Genomic DNA, 19,484 nt, shown 5'->3' with positions numbered 1-19,484 from the left:
GAAGACCTAGCTCAACAGAGTCCTTGGTACCTAGTTGACCTTAATGTTCATTGAACTGAATATTGAGGCTATAAGGAAAACCAAGAAAGAATAGTATGTCAAAAACCCAAGAATACAAAGTATCTATACAGTATCAATTGCTTCAGAGAGGTCAAGGAGAATGAAAATAGAGAAAAGATCATTAGGCTTGGCAATGATAACTTCAGGGGAAGTACTTTCAGGAGAATGCTGAGGTTAGAAGTCAGATTGTCGAAGATTTAGACTTTAGACAAGAGGAAATAGAGTTATGTGCCTGTTCTATTTAATATAAATTGTTATGCAAACATTCCTCCCAAGAGTTTGAGATACTTTCTCCCAAAATTACATGTAGAATCTAGGAGAAAGTGTGCTTATACCTGTAATTGGTGATAACTCACATTTGTTGGATGTTTGTAAATCCCTCTCTTCTTTCCTGGAATTCTCATAAAGTTTCCCCTAAGTATGGTTCACCTTTGTCCTGGGCTCTTTATAGTTTCATGAAGCTGTCTTTCCTTTCTAATTCTTCTAGGGAAGGTATTTTTGTACAAATTGTATGATAGAGATAGGAACTGGACAAATATGATGCTACTATCACCCACCACTGTACCAAGGTCACTGCTTAGTGGCCGTGGAATTTTATCATATAATCTGCCTCTCTCACTGAAAAGCTAGGTTCAAAACAGGTTTGATATCTCATGCATGCCCCCAAAGTAATCAATGGATCTTCTCAATCAATTCTAATACACTTCTTATGTAGTATCATTTCATTTCATCAATGACTTTCAATTTTCCCCAAACTGATTAAAGATACTTCACATTTAATTTAATGCTTTGATTCATTCAAAAGAGGTGTTCTCACCAGATAAGTTTTGCTATTAATATTAAAAAGTACATTTGGTGATTAGTTAGATTAGTTCTCACCCTAATACTATGAATAAATATTTATTAAATACCTGCTAAAGGACAGGCAATGTTCTTTTTGAATCAAAACATTGCTTGTTCTCAAAGAACAGAGTGGAAGAAACTACACACACATACACACACACACAGATGTATATCTATACACACACACACACATATATATATATACATAAATATATGTGTGCATGTTTCATATATATATATATATATATATATATATATTATATACACACTGAGAGAAATGGTTTTTAACTAACTAATTATAGGACAGATTCAAGTTTTTTCCCCCTATTTCCTTGTTTAAAGCCCAGTCTCTAAAGGATATTACTGACCTCTGCCAAAAATTTATCTCACCATTTTATCCAGGTAAATTCCTACCCATTCTGTTCTACCCAGGTTAGGGTAGGGATAAAATCTTTGAACAAATTGCCCAAGTCATGGAATTATTTTAAAGTAATGATATGATTAAAGTCATATTCCCAACTCCTCATTATAATATTCATTTTTTCTCATCACTTGTTAACCATTAAAAGTCAATTTGCCATCCTCATGAACACCCATTCTTTGAAGGGTATATAAACATTGCTCCATTGATTGGACTTTGGCATTTGAGAGTGTCACTGCCCCCTTTTTATTAATAATATGCTATCATTATTAATAAAATGATTACCAAGAAATTGCTTTTTAAACTTTCTGTAAATCATAATACAAAAAGATCTTTGTGTGTTAGGTTTTTGCAAGGCAATGGGGTTAAGTGGCTTGCCCAGGGCCACACAGCTAGGTAATTATTAAGTGTCTGAGGCTGGATTTGAACTTAGGTCCTCCTGAGTCCAGGGCTGGTGCTCTATCCACTGTGCCACCTAGATGCCCCAGAATAGATCTTTTTCTCTCTGTTTGATTCTACCTGTGTTTCTCTCTCTCTCTCTCTCTCTCTCTCTCTCTCTCTGTGTGTGTGTGTGTGTGTGTGTGTGTGTGTCTATCAGAGAAGGAAAAATTAAATGTCATAACAAAGATGATAGCTGTGTTTAAGTATTTGTAACACCATTTCCCAGAAGAGGGATTAGACTTGTCTGGCTTGTCCCCAGAGGTAAAACTAGAAACAATCAATTTATCGGTCAATAAACAGGCACCAAACAATTCTTGAAATTTCAAAGATTTAGCCTTCAGGTAGGGATAAAATTTTCTAAAAGTTACTGTTGTCTTGTCCTTAAATAGAATGAGTTGCTTCTGGAAGTTATGGATCTTTTTCACTGAAGGACTCCAAGAAAAGGTTAAATTGCTTCTTGTCTTAAATGGTATAGTGGGAATTCTTGTTTGGATTAGAAGAGAGCTGAGATTCTGTGGTTTGTATTAGAAGCATCTGAGCTTCTGTATTTAAACTCTTTACAATGAGGAATCAAAGGAAAAAAATGGAATTTTAAAGGAGGATAAGATGAATGTGTCTAGCATCAAAAAATCTAGGCTACAAAGTTGTCAAGGGCACAGGCAATTTAGACAATGGAATGGTAAGATTGTAATTGGATAGAAAGTATTCTAAACTTTGATCTTCTAAGGATTGAGGAGGGGAAGTTGATTTTGTACAAATTAGATGATAGAGATAGGAATTTGGAGATGGTCCAAAGACAAATATTGCAGAGGACCTAAAGAACACGGGGAATGCTTGCCTAGAAAGAGAGAGAGCAAAGCAAGACAATGCCTGAGGACCATAGTTGCTTTTGAAAGTACTTCCTAACTACACCCAGAGAGCAACAAAAATGTGCATACCCTTTGATCCAGCAATGCCCCTACTGGGTCTATACCCTGAAGAGATGATGAAAAGGGGTAAAAACATCACTTGTACAAAAATATTCATAACATCCCTGTTTGTGGTGGCAAAGAATTGGAAATCAAGTAAATGTCCTTCAATTGGGAAATGGCTTAGCAAACTGTGGTATATGTATGTCATGGAACACTACTGTTCTATTAGAAACCAGGAGGGATGGGAATTCAGGGAAGCCTAGAGGGATTTGCATGAACTGATGCTGAGTGAGATGAGCAGAACCAGAAAAGCATTGTACACCCTAACAGCAACATGGGGCTGATGATCAACCTTGATAGATACACTCATTCCATCAGTGCAACAATCAGGGACAATTTGGGGCTCTCTGCAATGGAGAATATTGACTGTATCCAGAGAAACAACTGTGGAGTTTTAACAAAGACCAAGGACTATTACCTGAAATTTAGGAAAAAGCCTGATATCTTATTGTCTGATCTTGCTGTCTCTTGTGCTTTATGTTTCTTCCTTAAGGATATGATTTCTCTCTCAACACACTCAATTTGGACCAATGTATACCATGGAAACAATGTAAAGACTGACAAATTGCCTTCTGTGGGGAGGTGGGAGGAGGGAAGTAAGATTAGGGGAAAAATTGTAAAACTCAAAATAAATAAAATCTTTAATTTAAAAAAAAAAAGTACTTCCTAGAGAAAATTTACACACCAAGGAAGGAAATAAGCCCCTTCCCAACATGTTGTCACCTTGGAGAGAAGATCTCATAGTCCAATACTCATTTAAATGCTTTGTTTAGTCTTGCCAGTCATTCAAGAAATACTTCTTAAGTATCCTATATGTCAGTCATTATACTAGGAAAATATATTGAAAGCACTGAAAGCTCCACAGGTTATAGTCTAAATAATTCTGCCTTTGCACTGGTGATTGGTAACATTAATTTTACTCTTAGTTCACATTATCCATATTTCCAGCCTTTATAATCAGAATGATAGACACAGAAATCATCATTCTTGACAACTAGAAAATGAGAGATGAAGATGTTTGAGTCAAAAAATAAAAACTAGAAAAAAAGAAATGTGTCAAATTAGAACCACATAGTACCAAAGAAAAATAAAAAAAAAAAAAACAATGACCTTAAGTTAAACCTTAAACCTCTTTCCTTTTAGAGAGAGAGATATGCACTAATTTTCCTCTCCTAATAAGTCTACCCTACCCTCTGGTAATAAAACTGAACCACAGATGACTATGTTGGTGAAGCAAATGTCCCTATATCTTTATGGAAATTTGCAGACAAATTATTTTTTAATATGTCTTTTCACTTTGGTAGTAGATGAGAAACCAAAAGAGTCAGAACCACCTTGAGAGTACTAGGTAAGAGCATTCATCAGCCATAATACCACCACATGAATGAGTGCATCTGTTAGCTCCTACTATGAAATGAACCTCATAATTCACCATCTACAGATGTTCAAAAAAATGTGTCAAACAAGGGAGCAAATTCTCCATATGTAACCCAAGTAAATAATATCTAAGGCTTCATTTTGCACAATCATTAATGGAGTCCTATTCAAATAAATTGCTGCAAACTTGCATACAAATGGTGGCAATAGGAAGGGGAATTTGACCAGAATGTGAGACTGTCCTGTGGTTAGTGTCTGGCTCTGAATGCTTATCATCAGCTGGAAATCTAGCTTTTCAGAAACATCTATGCATTTACATCCTCAAAAACTGTTTATCTCAATTCAAAAGATCACTTATTAAAGCTTATCTATGTATTTGCTTATTTGCAACTGCTTATTAAGGGAGATGAATATCCACATTAAGCATTTTTAGTGCTTGAAAACATGTTCTAAAATAAACTTCACTCTCATTGGAAATTCTTATATCTTCTTTTTACAAGGTTTACCTGCATAATCAAACGTCAAAGAAGATTTGTGAATTTGACCTTTGTCATCCCATTTATCAGACTATTAACTCAGCTTCACATTCATTTTTAAAAGGTTAGAGCCTCCTTTGCAATGCCTACACTCCCAATTAAAATGAATAATACACAGACATCAGCACTGGAGTTGCTGCTCTCTGCTAGTACAGATTTTTAAGAGTTCTTTGGGAAGAGAAATAGAAAAGTTATGCAAATTAATTGCAAATTAATACATGAGGTTATCTGTATTTTTTAGGTATTAATAAGAATACATGTATAGATTTCACAATAAAATTAAATTAATTTTCAAGGATGCTCTAAAGTCATTAAGCTAAGCTACCTTAATCAGAATTTTTATTTTAAGATACTCCTCCATTTTCTCACCCAGATATAAGACAACACATTTTACTTATATTTTCTAATGAAATTTCAGTAAGAAGTAATTTCCCACAAGTTCTAAAAATGTCTTTTGAGTTAACTTTGGTTTCCATTTGTGTTTACATCATAAAACAATTTTCTTATAAAGCCAGTAATATTATCTCAAATCTGAAAAGGCAGTTAGTAGGTCTTACTTTTGTATTCCAGGTGAAAGCCAGCTGCTGCCACGCTAATATCTGACTGAAAATGCAAATAGAGTTGATTGGAGGTACTGTTCAACAGTGCTGGCACAGTAGTACCTGTAAAAAGCAAAGTAGTTTAACCTTAATCATAATTCATGCTACTTGTAAACATTTTTTATATGTGAAACATTTGAAAAGGTATGCTTATTCTTCCAGAGCAATTTAATTAAATTCTTCAAAGACCATTAATTTGTCAACTTATTTGATGTAGATACTGTCTTAATGGGCATATAGATATTCTAGGAAAAAAGATAAGGGAAATATTCCAAATAACTAAAAAAAGTTGTTACATGATAAATAGTTAAGGAAAAAAACCCGAGAGTTAGAACAGAAATCTTAGAAAGGAGAGATAATTTATATTTTGGGGAATTGGGGAAAATATTGTAGAGAAAATGGTCTATTAACTTCCAACACCAGTCTATGACAAAATATAAAAGGACACAAGGGCAGCCATACCATGCAGTCAGGCATATGTACCAGCATAGTACAGTGGATAAGATGGTAAATATTGAATCAGGAAGATTTAGGTTCATATTCCACCTAAGACACCTTGCAATCTTGAGTAAATCACTTAAATTCTCTATACCTCCGTTTTGTTTTGTTTTTATGAAAGGGTGGACTCAATGGCATCTAAGAATGATCCTAGAACTCCTTCAGTCAAATTATAAAGTTTAAAAATATAAGTTAAATTGCCAAAACTAAAAAGATATTTTGATATATTGTGGAAGACCTTAAACAAGTATCAGGAATTTTTTAAATATATCCTTAGAAATATCAGAAGATTCCAAAGAATCTTCAGATATTTGTGTCTCTAATAGTATCAATTTTCATTTTATATATTTATATATATATATATGTATATATGTTAAATATTATGTGTCCACAGGTATTTTTAAAACAAAGAAAAAATTATTTGTTCTTCTTAGTTCTCTTCCAGATGTTTTCTTAATGTATCATGATATAGAGGATACCTCCTGAACACTTCAAATCATACAAATGCCATGTGGATGCTTATTACTTATATGTTTTATTCTCTACTTTGTTTTTTTTCCCATTTCAAATGTCTGCCTTTTCCATTTGGTTGATTTGACAAGGCCATCAGGACAAAGAACATTTCAAGACCACACAGAAGTCTGGCTGGGTATAGTCATTCTGTGAAGATGTTGATTCAATGCATTATTCATGGGACATAGCTTTTGACTGGTAACCTCTTTTCTATTCCCACTGTGACTAACACTGAATGATGTTCCCCCACAGGTCTCTGAATGACTTCAGCCAAAACTGTGTGAAAAAGGAAGGTATATATTCATTTATATTGAATACATTCTCTTCACTTAAAATGCCCCAGCTCATGTTATACCAACTGAAAAATCAGTAAGAGACTCAGAGGAGCTAAGGTCATATTTGAAAAAAAGAAATTAGAATACTGGAAGAAAGTTTTGAAATAGGAAAATAACAAAAAAGAAAATTCCCAGGAGAGTCAAAGTCTTAAATTATAAAGTAAAATAAAATGGACTCTTTTAGAAGTGATAAGCAAATTAAATGATTTTTTCTTTGTTATAATACACAAATGAAGAAACCTTTATTAATGCATTGTGTTATATAGTCTTATTAAAATGATTCCTTAACTTTAATAAGGAAGCACAATTCAATTAATTGATAGAGATGATTTATTCTTTGAAGGAAATTGGAAATGAAGGACTTAGAATTTTAGGAAAGCTACTCCAAAGAAAATCCAAGAATTTCAAGTCAAAAATGAAATAACCATGTAATAACTATAAAATAATTTAAAAAATAAAATAATTCTCTTTAATACTTTAACAAAATGACACTTTTTCTATTAATATTTAATTTGATCTTCTAAACAATTTGGTGATGGATTTTAATGAATTAGAGAGTTAAAAAATAATTTTTTGGTGGCCAGCTTTGGTGACGAGGCTCTTAAGTCTTCACTAGCCTGAGTATCACAGAGACTATAGCTGAAGTTCTACTAGTCTTGTAGATTTTGCCCAAGCTTCTGTAATGATGACAGTGTGATCTTCAAGGACCCAGAGTCATCTTTATGAGGACTCAGAGTAGGACTTTAGTCTAAGAATTATTTCTTATAATTCAATTAATTTATACTTTTTGCTGTTACCAAATATTTACATTACAGAAAGATTCATATGCCTGAATTCAAAAGAAAGGTATTTGTCCTAGAGATATTAGTAAATTAGTTGTCATAACTATTAAAAAAAAGATATATTTTTAATAAATTTCTGCATACATGCAAGTTCTGAGAGAAGAATCATTGTTTAATGCCAGTAGCTCTGGAATAATTCTACTATTATACCCTTCCATTCATCCCCTTCTCTATATTTGTTAACATAGCCACCTTATTCTGTGCCTTTACTACCCTTCCCTGAGACTAGTGAATTATTCTTAGAATTCATCCAGTCTTACCTCTCTCTCTAAGTTACCATATAGACATCAAATTAATATTATTAAAGCAAAGATATGGACTTGTTATTCCCCTTTTCAAGAAGGCCTATTGGTTCCTTCTAGATATGAGTCTTCATATGCAATTCAAACTTTTCTGGCATTTAAAATTGTTCACAGTCTGGCTCCGGGTTTGTTTCCTATGACTGTTCTAAACACTGTATGCTGGCAGCATGCTATTTGCTGTAAACATCATTAACTTTACTGACTCTTTGTCTTGGTACTGACTGCTTTGTCTCTTAGATTTGCTAGCAATCCTTCAAAATCTAAAGTATCCTGATCTCTCCACATTCCAGTGCTCTTACTTTCAGAAATTACTATGTTATCTGCTTTGTATTTAATTTTCTATGTGCATGTATATAGTATTTTCTCCAATGGAATGTAAATTCCTTGAAGATAGGTACTGTTTAGTTTTTGTCTTTGTATTTCCAGATCTAGCATAGTACCTGGCATAGAATAGAACTGAATCAATGAATGCATGTATGATGGGACTCAAGATATTAGAGTTATTCTGACCCTAGATAAAGTTTTCTTTCCCTCAGTTGTCTACTCTATCTGATACCAGAGTTGGATTGGATGATCTATAAAGTGCTTTTACAATTTTGTATTTCAAATATCTTTATTCAAAACTTCTGATATATACATATATACTTATATATAAATAATAATATATGTATGCATATATCTATATATGGTCTTTCCAGTGCAAGAAAAAATTTTATAGACGGCTTCTCCCTATATGTTGAAAATTAATTAAATTTCCAAAAGTATAATTTACTATAAACTGCTTCAAGAAAAAATAATAATAACTGATAATGGTATGCTATAGTATTTTGAAGACTGTTATAAGTCATAAGTATGGGGCACAATTTCTACTGTAGATTCTTATATTTTTTGATTGATAAATTAGTAAAATATTATTCACATTCCCTCAATCATATAATTCTATATACAAATGAATGTAACTACCTATTTGATACTTAAATAACCCTTTACAATATAAAGTACTTTGCTAATAACAACTTGTGTCATTCTCAATGAGACAGTAAGCAAGTCCTTGGCATATTTCTGTCTTGAAGGATTGAGCATCTCTATTAGGTGCTGACACTGAGAGCAGAAGGGAAAGGATGTTTACGAATAATAATGATGAAAGCAGATTGATAAATGATAATGAAAAGGGAAAAGGAAGAGGCTGTACTGTTGGCTCTCTAGAATTTTTCTATCACAACATAGAAACCTCCTCATTCTGGAAATTTATTTCTTTCTTCTCCAGACTTCTCACACTAGAAATACTGTGTAAGGGTTGGCAGGGGGTGGGGGGTTCTTCTTCCATTAGAATGCAAGTTCTTGAATGCAAGGACTTTCCTTCTAGTTGTATTTGTATTTCCAGTGCTTTAGTGCCTGGCACATAATAAACCCTAGTAAATGCTTTTCTGAGCTGACTAGGATAAATCTGAGACCTCATCTATTGTCATGATTTGAACTCTTTTTTAATTATATAAAAACTTGAAAATTACCTAGATCCAAACTTAGTTTATGGTATTTTTGAGACTAGGTCTCGCTAGTTTCCCTAAGCTAGAAGTGAAGTAGTCCCTCATAGGCTTGATTCCACTACTGATTCAGTCTGGGAGATTTAACTTGCTCCATTTCTGATCCCCCATTGGCAGCCTGGTGGCCCTCCTCTCCAAGAAGCTCACCATATTAGTACATATTAGTCAATTGATTGATTCTGGTACATCAATCTCAACCTCTCTTAGAGATAATAAATGTGGGCTACTCTCAGTTTATAAATGGGAAACCTGAGAAAAAATATTGAATAATTTTATTGAATTTAATTAAAAACAAATTTCCTTTTCTTCTTATTCCATCACTAAAAGTTCCTTTCTTAAATTTGTTAATTTTCCCATCATTTTTTCTTTAGCCATTCAGAATTGAAACCTGAGTTATTTTGACTCACATATAATAGCTTTCAAATGACTCTTCTTGCCTCAACTCTTTGCTTTCCAATCCATCCTAGATGACTACCAGCTAAGATACACTACCTGGAAAGATCATGTCACTAGATTATTATGTAAGTTGATTCAATCAGCTTTTTGAAATGTGCTGGGATTCCGATCAGCTTCATCCAACATCCCCATATATAAGCATGTAAAAAAGTTGATGGGATGGAAAAGATATATTTGAGAAAATAATCCAGAACTAAGTAGTTTACCAATATAGTCATATAAAGTCTAAAATACATACTAAATACTTATTCTTGGAGAAATTTTAGAATGTATATTCTAATATATAGTAAGCTACATAACTTGGAAACCCAGTGGATAAAAAGTGAAATTTTATTTCCATTTTTCATGTTTATTGGAACAACAACAATAACAAAAGGTAAACATTTTAAAACTAAGAAAGCACTACATTAGACTTCTAGAGAAAACATAAAACTATTTCAACAATATAAACTACTTATTTCCACAAAATTATGACTTTAGACAAAGCATAGACATTCTTTAGTTTTCAACTGAATGAACTGTTTCCTTGAGATATTGATCTTCCCATTGTATGTATTATTTACTTTTTTGTCTTCCTGTCTTTTGATTTTTTTGGAGTTTTAAAGGTCAATGTCTTCATTCAATGTCCTACTTATTTTCTAAAATGTATGTTTTTTTTAAATCATCCAGGAGAAACTATATATGTCATTAATATAAGCTTCAAGTAAGGCTCATATTGCTCACAATAATAAAAATTGAATTTTTGATTAATTTATTTGAATAGCTATGATACCTAATACTCATCTTCAATTGAAGTCTTTCCTACTTAGGAATCCTCAAGATAAATTTCAAATCACTAATTAATTGAAATGTTTTATATTTAAAGGACTAAGAATCAAACTAATCACACTCAGATATACATATACACACACAAACACGCATACACATACATCCACTATGTCACTTAGCAGTATGAGATTTTTTTTCCTAATTCAAATCCTTTGAGAAATAGTGTAGCTATTTAAATAGTTGAAATCTCACCTTTATGTTTCTTTTTTCTTTTCTTTTCTTTTTTTTAAGTTTTTGCAAGGCAATGGGGTTAAGTGGCTTGCCCAAGGCCATGCAGCTAGGTAATTATTAACTGTCTGAGGTCGGATTTGAGCTCAGGTACTCCTGACTCCAAGGCCAGTGCTCTATCCACTGCACCACCTAGCCTCCCATACCTTTATGTTTTAATATGCACTAGGGAAGGTTTCCATTTCTTTACTTATTGAACTTAACTCTTGTTATGGTGATAGTAAAATTAATAGTTAGTGTATGAAATGCAAAGTGAAACTGCTATTTGAAAACACTCTTTTTCCTGGATAATCTGCAAATGAATTGGAGCAAAAAAAAAGTGCTTTCTTTATAGATACTACTTAAAAGAATATATATTTTTCCTTGGACAAATTTGAATGTGTATATGTGTTTGTGTGTGTGTGTACCTGTCTTCACAAACATACCTATTTCTATAGTTCTGAACTGAAAAAAGGAAATTTTTTAGACTTTTTCCTAAATGACTTGCTTTTTTCCAAAAATTAATTTGACAGTCTTTTGGTTATATGTAAGTAACAATAGATCATCAATATTCTCTTATCATCAGATTTAAGCTCTTACCAATTCAAATAACATACTCTGAAAACCAATGAATGACTTCAAGAATCCTGACAATTTTCACAATTATGACAAAGAGGAGACAGCATTGTTTAGGAATGGTGACCAATAAGTAACTGAAGAGGCTACCATGATTTGCCACTCCACCATCTCATTTTATCTACCTGCTGAATCTATGCTTGAATCTATGCAAGAAGAGGACCATGTTTGAGATTCCATTAGGAAATAGAGTAGAAAAAAACTACCTTCCTTTGAAGCATAGTAAAATAAAAAAAAAACTGACCATTGATTCATACATGTATGAATTTTTTGGCATTTTTGAGGAACATCAACAATAATTTCACAGGTATGTGCTTAATATTAACTTCACATCAAATGTAAGCTGATAAAATCCATCACCAAACATTCAAATGATGATTGTATATATGTAATTAAGAAGAGTCCAAAAAATAACATACAAAAAGTTATATGAAATTTTAAATAAATTTTAACAAGTCTTTTTGGGTATATCATAGCTTTTTTTTGCAACTATTTAGAAAGTTTAATTTGAGTTCTATGGAATAAGAACTGGCAGTTTTATTACCTGAAAAACTTCCAAGTCTTGGAGCAGTCATATCTGCACCATCATAGATTTCAAGGGAATCCCAGTTTTGTTCTGTGGCAAAGCTGATTACTTGAATCTGGAACATATTGACATTAGTTTAACTTTTTTTTTATTTAAAGACAAAAATCGACTAAATAAATTCTCTCAATGAAATAAAGAGGCATACAATATAATATGGCGCCAAAGAAAGTAATCAAGGATGAAACATGAACTATATCAAAAGAAAGTTATAGAAATAGTTGGAGATAAAGATATAAATGTTAAAATAAAACTAATCAAAGATCATATATATATATATATATATATATATATATATATATATATATATGTATATGGAAGAGCAAGTATAGAAATTGACAACACATAGATACAAATATCATAAAATAATGACAAAGGAACCAAGAATGAACACAAGTAAATTATACCTGAAAACATTTACATACATATATGTATGTATAATGAATTAGAATATCATTAAAATACACAGTAAAATAACATGCAATAAAACAACCAAGGATGGACATGTGTAAGATATAGCTATAGATATAGTTATAATGAATTTATATGATATAAAACTATAATAGTAAATTAACATAAAACAAAATGATCAACATTAGATGCATATGAAAATGGATAGAGAGATGGAGAAATTTAGATAAAGGTAGCAAGAAGTCTAAAAGTATATAGACATAATGAATTACAGAAAATATAATAATTGATAGATTTGGCTCCTTCTGTTATATTTTTTCACTTAGCTATAGAGGAGGAAGATTAGCAACTATCAACAACAAAAAAACATCCTTAAATTATTTTCCAGAAATTTTAAATTAAAAATATATCAATAAATTATTTCAAAGTCCTGAAGACAAACATTCTTCACTTTGCAGAGTAGCGACTTGCCTGAATTCCTGATCCCTCTGTGACTATGATCTTCCATATGCAGTTCAAGTTGTTTCCATATGGCTCAGGATAACCAGGGGAGAGGATAGTGCCTCTCCTTTGTGTAAAATTGCCACTGCAGGGAACTAGAAAGCATTATTACATTTAAGTACATAGTTGTGACCAAAACTAGAATGTGATGTATTGTTTGGGTTTCTGAAAATGTGATTTATTTCTAAGATGGTTGTCATATAAATAGTGACAATACATATTTGGCAGGTTTTAATCACTGTAGAAAGATTGTCATTTTCTTAATTTTTAAATATCAGTTGATGACATTTGCTCAATTAGTTATGTTTACTCAGGCAAAAAACTATTTTGAAGACTAGGACAGTTTAGAAAGAACAGTGGTATGAGTGAAGAATTCTGTTTAGAATAATAACTCTATCATGGTTTAAGTACATGGTATTTATTTGATATTAAAGGAAATTATGAGCCAGACCAGAGAGAAAATACTTTTAAAATGTACAAATGAATTCAAAGAACTAAACTTGATTCTGGCCAGAGGCTTTTACACAAAATGAAGCAAATAAATTACAACTAACAGAACCATTGTTATTTGCTCAGGATTAGCATATGACTTCAATAATTCAGCAGCACAAATTTATTAAAGGGATACTACGTAAGAGATCTGGACAATCAACATTATATTACTTTTCATAAAAACCCAGAATTATATGCTATATTTGTAGCTTTATAGTTGGCCATATAGTTAATAAATATTCAAAGGGGGCGGGGGGAACATGCATCATACTTGTTCATCTAATGGGTTATTATAAGAAACAGTACATTTCCTAGCTTCCAGCTGGTACTCAATTATTTCTGACATGACAAATTGCCCTTTTAAATTGGACATGACCATTATTAATTGATGGTGAATGAATATATAGGTGTAGGAAAAACTACTTTCTGAAACTGCTGTCCAATTCTGATTTAGGGCTCCTGTGCACTATTAAACTCGGCCCATAATTGCTTACCTATACAGCTTGGTATTGTGTCATTCCACTGAGCTAATGCATTAGGCACTGACTGGCACCGGATTGCTTTGGACCCTTGAAGTAGATATCCAGGGTTGCATTCAAATCGAACAATTGAACCCGCTGAAAATTCAGAGCCAATTCTCCTTCCATATCTGGGCTCTGGGACAGAGCTGCACTGTGTATCACTTGTACGTGGAACAGCTAAAGAATTTTGTTGGTTTTTTTTTCCAAAGAAGGAAAAATAATATTATTTTCATGTCATAAATACCAATGTATTTCAAATTAATTTAAAGTGAATCTAGAAAAACATTATATACAATTATGCTTTTTATGTGTATCATATATCAATTTTGTTCAAAATATTTTTCCAATTCATTATTTCATTTTAACTTCATAACAATCCTAGGAGGTAAGTATTATAATTTCTAATTTATAAAATATGATTTTAAAGACTAAAGTCGACTAAATAATTTCTCTCAATGAAATAAAGAGGCAAAGATTTTAAAGTCATTGTCCAAAACTACTCAGCTAGTAGTAGATCTAGGTGAAAACTCAAGTTTCTGTCATTGCAAGGCATTACCTTTCCACTGGATGTGGAGGGGGGGTGGGTATGGGTATGAATATCACACACAAACACACACACCCTTAGAATATTGAATTGAAAATTTGTTTCAGATCAGAAAGATGCAAGTTCAGGTTTCACTCCAGCTTATGGTCCCTGTTCAGTACTAAGGAAATCACTGAACCTATCAGTGGTCTCAATCAACCCTCACCCTATTAAGCTATAGAAAAGCTTTACTGACTGGAATTGTAAAAGGAGTTCTTCCTAAGAAAATTCCTAAGCTATATGCATGCACACATGTATATGCATATATACATTTGTATATATGAATTCACTGAAAGTTTTTTTATTCTAGAATTTAAATAAACTGGTAGAATTCTTTGTATTTCTATCTACTATTAAAGTCAATGTTTCTTTAGTTTTATAATGGAGGCAAGGTAGTACAATGGAGTCAAAATCTGGGTTCAAATAATTTGATCTACAATTAATTATGTGATCTTAATCACATCACTTTCTCTGGATATCATTTCAATAAAATAAAAGAATTATAATGATCTCTAAGTTCCATTTGAGATCTAACATACTGTGGCACCCCAATCCTATAGTATCCAGAACTATGCCCTCATTTATCTCCTAATCTGCTTTTCTTCATTCACAACAACTCTATGAGAAAAGGCCCTTAGTACTCCTTTTCTTTCAGAATTCACTCTTTTTCTATGCCATCGACCACTGTCTGATTTTGAAAATGAAAAGTGTTGAACCATGCCATAGCTCACATTATGAAACACTGTTTAGGAAAGCAATTCATTTAGAGTCATGTTAAGGAGATTATTTTGATTGACCTAGATTCTATTCAGGATTTAAAATTGTCCAATAAGATGCAAAAATGAATAAAATTGTATAATAGACGTCAACTTCATATATTTCATGATCTCAGCAGTGTAAGAAACAAAAAACTATCTAGACCTGGATCCCCCCTTTAAAAAAGGAAGAAAGAACTAGATGCCTATAATTTTGCACTAATAGATACTTTAGTGGGTATTACTTAAAAATTTTAAATTGAATTGAATTATTTTCACATTTCTTGGATACGTTTTATGACTGCAACATAGACATGGAGGGAAAGGATGGTTTACCAAATTTGTTCATAATAACAATGCTTGAGAACGTTTTAACTTATGGAAAAATACTTCCCTAATTATTTTTCTATTTAGATTTAAATATTCAAACAAAGAGGGAAGTTTTAAAAGTATTTTTATGTTTGGGCAAGATGCAGTAAAATCTTCACTAAATGTTTTGGTGCATAAATATTATATAGACTTGCAGAAATAGGTAGCAAGATGAGGCAGCAAAGTTTTTGTTGTCGTTGTTTTTATTTTTATGTTGTCACCTGGTATATTAAAACCAATTCAATAGAATCCATTCTTGAATAAAATTAGAAAGGCTTGGCCATTTGAGAAGGAATATTAGTTAACCCTATTAAGTATCCACCCATTCTAAATTCAGCATCTATATGATGAGTTCTAAGCCACCAGGAAAGGTGAAACAGCCCAGATAAGAACTTAAGCAGATTAAAGATCCCAGGCCTGCCAGTTGTGGTACAGGACCACTAGTGGCTGCTGCATTTCTAGCCTAGGTAAGAGAGGAGAACCTGGTATAAAATTTAAATTAAAATATAAGATAAAATAAAAATGGGACAAGAGAGAACCCTGAAATCTATACATTAAACTATCAATGTAGTCTGTGCAATGTCTTTGGGGAAAGTAGATAGAACCACGCTCATTTTTCCTCCCATCTGCCATTCCCCATACTTTTTGATGTTAAGCTAGACATTCCAGCATGAGATAAATTCTATTTACTGTAGTAATTATTCTCCAACTTTTAGTAAATGTTTCACACTGCTGTGAAACAAAATTGAAATCAGCCCAGTGGAAAAGTGAAAACGAGTAAGGTCAACCTGGAATAAAGGGTGATAAACTAAATGATTGACTCTATAGGCCAGATTAGTGTGCTCAGACAGAGACTGGATGCTAATCTCTGGGGGTTAGAGGTGGGAGGTTTATGATACTGGAAAGCAGCCAGGCCTGCAACTGTATGCATATTTTTTTTTTTAATAAGAAGATAAGAGGGAGGAAAATGTAGTAGGCTTGTTAATAGTCATCAAATACCAAAAGTAGAGTGAAGTGCAGAAATGTATCCCTCTTAAAAACCAAATGTAAATTATATATATATATATATATATATATATATATATATATATATATATATAAGCATCAGCATGCAAGTGAAGTAAGCTTTGTTCATTTTATGATCCAAGGGTAGCATTTCTTACTTTTATCATTCTTTTTTTTTTAATTCTTCTGTCTAAATCTAGTAGCAACTGAATTCAAATCAAACTCATTGGGATATAAACTAAACTTGTACATCCCATCTTCATTAGGAAAAGACAGAAATATGCATTTCATACTTCCTTAATATGCTTCTTAATATACTTAAGCTAGTATGCTTCTGAAATATGCTTCTTAGTATGCTCAAATTCAACCCAAGCTGAAAATAAATGACCAAACTTTCATGTGTTGCTTCTAATCTCAAAAATGAAATGAATACTGGGGGAAATCAATAATAGCATGTACTTGATTGTTATAAACTACAACAAGAAAAGTTAAAGAACAATTATCTGCTCAAATGTACTTATAAGCTTTTACTTTGCATTTTCTACTCCTGTTTGTGAATTACAAGGATTCTTCTAAGATTTTTAATAAACTCAATTCTCAGTTTTAGGTACCACAAAACATAAGTTTATAGATGTAGAGGCTATCTTGTTCAACCTCCTCATTTTACATATGAGGAACATAGGCCCAGAGACATTAAATGACTTGCCCAAGCTTAAATGATTAGAAAACTGTTCCATTATACCATGTTGCCTTTCAAATATTTGAATAAGACAATTCTGTACATGGTATCCTGTTTTTGTATTTTGCCCTTTTGTGGGAAAATTTTTATTTCTCCCAACTGAAACAAGGAAGCATGTAAACAGATAGTCATCATTAAAGGACATTAAAGGTTAATTTATTCATTTTCATTTTTATACATATGAGAAAATAGAGCCCCACATAAATCAAATAATTTGTAAAACATTATAACTTAGTTGAAAACAGAATTCTAATAAGAGCTCCCAGTATAGGACTATTTCTTCCTGAAATAGTTTCTTAATTTCATTTGGGGGACTGAAATGGGAAAATAAAATACTAAAAACACACACTATTTTTAAGCCACCTTATTAGAAAGGGGTCACAGTCAAACATTTATTTGATGTCCACTTTCTTCAATGAGATACGATACAGACTATATTTGCAAGTAGAGGAAAAAGACCAGCTCTACTAACTCTAAAAGTGTTATCTCCCATCCTGAACCTTGAAGCTTCATGGAGGAGAATATACAATGCTTAAGAATTATGCTATATGTGCAACAAATATACCAGCCGTTTATTAAATAGTATTTTAAGTTGACAGAAGCTTTAAATGAATGGGATAGCACAACTAATAGTTTATTATCTAAAAAAGGAAAGAAAAACAAAAACAAACCTGTTTAATAAATTGAGTTGGAGGATACAGATATATTAGGTATATTAGGAATTAACGAATGACAACCCATTAAAGTTTCACTTTTGAGAATACACGAATTGGAGTTATTTAATGTAACAATAAAGATTAATAAAATAAGATAAAATAAAAGAATTGAAATTAGGCAATAGCATTGTTACCTCTTATGGTACAACCAACCTAATTAATGAGTTTCCAAATGTTTTCAGGAAAAAAAAGCAAAACAAAAAACAAAAAAAAATTGAGTTCAAAACATGTAAACATAGTAAAAATGCCAATGTAATAAAAAAGGGAAATTCAATAGAAAGGAATTTCAAACTGTCTTGTAGGAAATCATGGCTCTACTATATAACATTTTAATGAATCATAGCATAGGATCCCTGTTCTTTGAAACTCTAGGAAATCCTACTCTAGTTTGGGAATTCTAAAGTCTCATTGCCAGAGAAGGGGGAAATGGTTACAAATTGTCTTGTGGCTGCCATATCCTAAATTCATAAAATGAATGAATATGTTAGAGGTAAAAGAGAATTTTCATTAAAGATCTCACATTATAGATTAGGAATGTGAGTCTCACATAAGTGAAGTAACCTGTCAAAGAGCACCCTGTAGGGGCTCTAATAAAACAAAATGATACATAAAGACTGAATCTAAAGATGCCATGACACCCTGCACATTGTGAAGCTTACTTGATATTGATTAATGACAAAATGTTTGATAGATATATTAACACCACCATTAAGGTCATTACTAAATTATTTTGTGCCTAATAAGGAAATATTTCTATGCGATACTTATAGAAAATTAAGACTATAGAGCTAAACTCCTCACCAGTATATTTTTGCTCTGTTATTATGCCTGTTTTCCCTGAAATAAGTGGAATACACATACACACACACTACATATATATATATATATATATGTATATATATATATATATACACATACATACATATATATATATATATATATGTTGTTGGCCTGTTAACAAAGATTATTCGTTCTATAATTGGAATATTTTAAAAAGTCCTTGTGTAATTTCAAGCTTTAATAATTTATAAAAGGAACAAATTCTAAGTGGTATATGAAAGCACTATTCATAAGAATTTTATACAATACAGTTCAAATGATTTCTAGGATTCAATATAACTGCTATCTTTCATGAAAAAAATGTTTAATTTGACTTTTCAAATATATATATTGAAAACTTTCTCCAGTTGCTCTTCAGTGATTTCTTAAATTGCATTTGTGATCTGGGACCTATTTCTCCAAAGAATATGGGTTTGATAAAAAGGCATCAGTTTTAACATGACTCCAGGGATAAGAGATTAGACAAATGAAATTCACAGGTCTATATAAAGCACTCAGTATTCACATACATACATACACACACACATATATATATACATATGTGTATATTTATATACACA

The 19,484-nt window shown here is 31.9% G+C and overlaps 1 protein-coding gene and 1 long non-coding RNA gene across 2 annotated transcripts in view; one reads left to right on the top strand and one right to left on the bottom strand.

Moving 5' to 3' along the window:
* Window positions 1–19,484, bottom strand: part of CSMD1 (CUB and Sushi multiple domains 1) — a 2,413,561-nt gene that overhangs the window by 420,218 nt on the left and 1,973,859 nt on the right. The window contains exons 41-44 of the mRNA XM_074209535.1: window positions 13,891–14,094; window positions 12,875–12,999; window positions 11,954–12,050; window positions 5,207–5,311 (exon numbers count right to left, since the gene is read on the bottom strand). Coding sequence (XP_074065636.1) covers window positions 5,207–5,311; window positions 11,954–12,050; window positions 12,875–12,999; window positions 13,891–14,094 — 531 coding nt within the window. The remainder of the gene's footprint in view (window positions 1–5,206; window positions 5,312–11,953; window positions 12,051–12,874; window positions 13,000–13,890; window positions 14,095–19,484) is intronic.
* Window positions 1–19,484, top strand: part of LOC141504493 (uncharacterized) — a 42,594-nt gene that overhangs the window by 9,978 nt on the left and 13,132 nt on the right. The window lies entirely within an intron of this gene.

Source organism: Macrotis lagotis, chromosome 1 (assembly GCF_037893015.1).
Source record: "Macrotis lagotis isolate mMagLag1 chromosome 1, bilby.v1.9.chrom.fasta, whole genome shotgun sequence".
In the NCBI taxonomy this organism is placed as follows: domain Eukaryota; kingdom Metazoa; phylum Chordata; class Mammalia; order Peramelemorphia; family Peramelidae; genus Macrotis; species Macrotis lagotis.
Note: the sequence above shows the minus strand (reverse complement) of the source record. Positions and strands in the feature narration are given on the sequence as shown.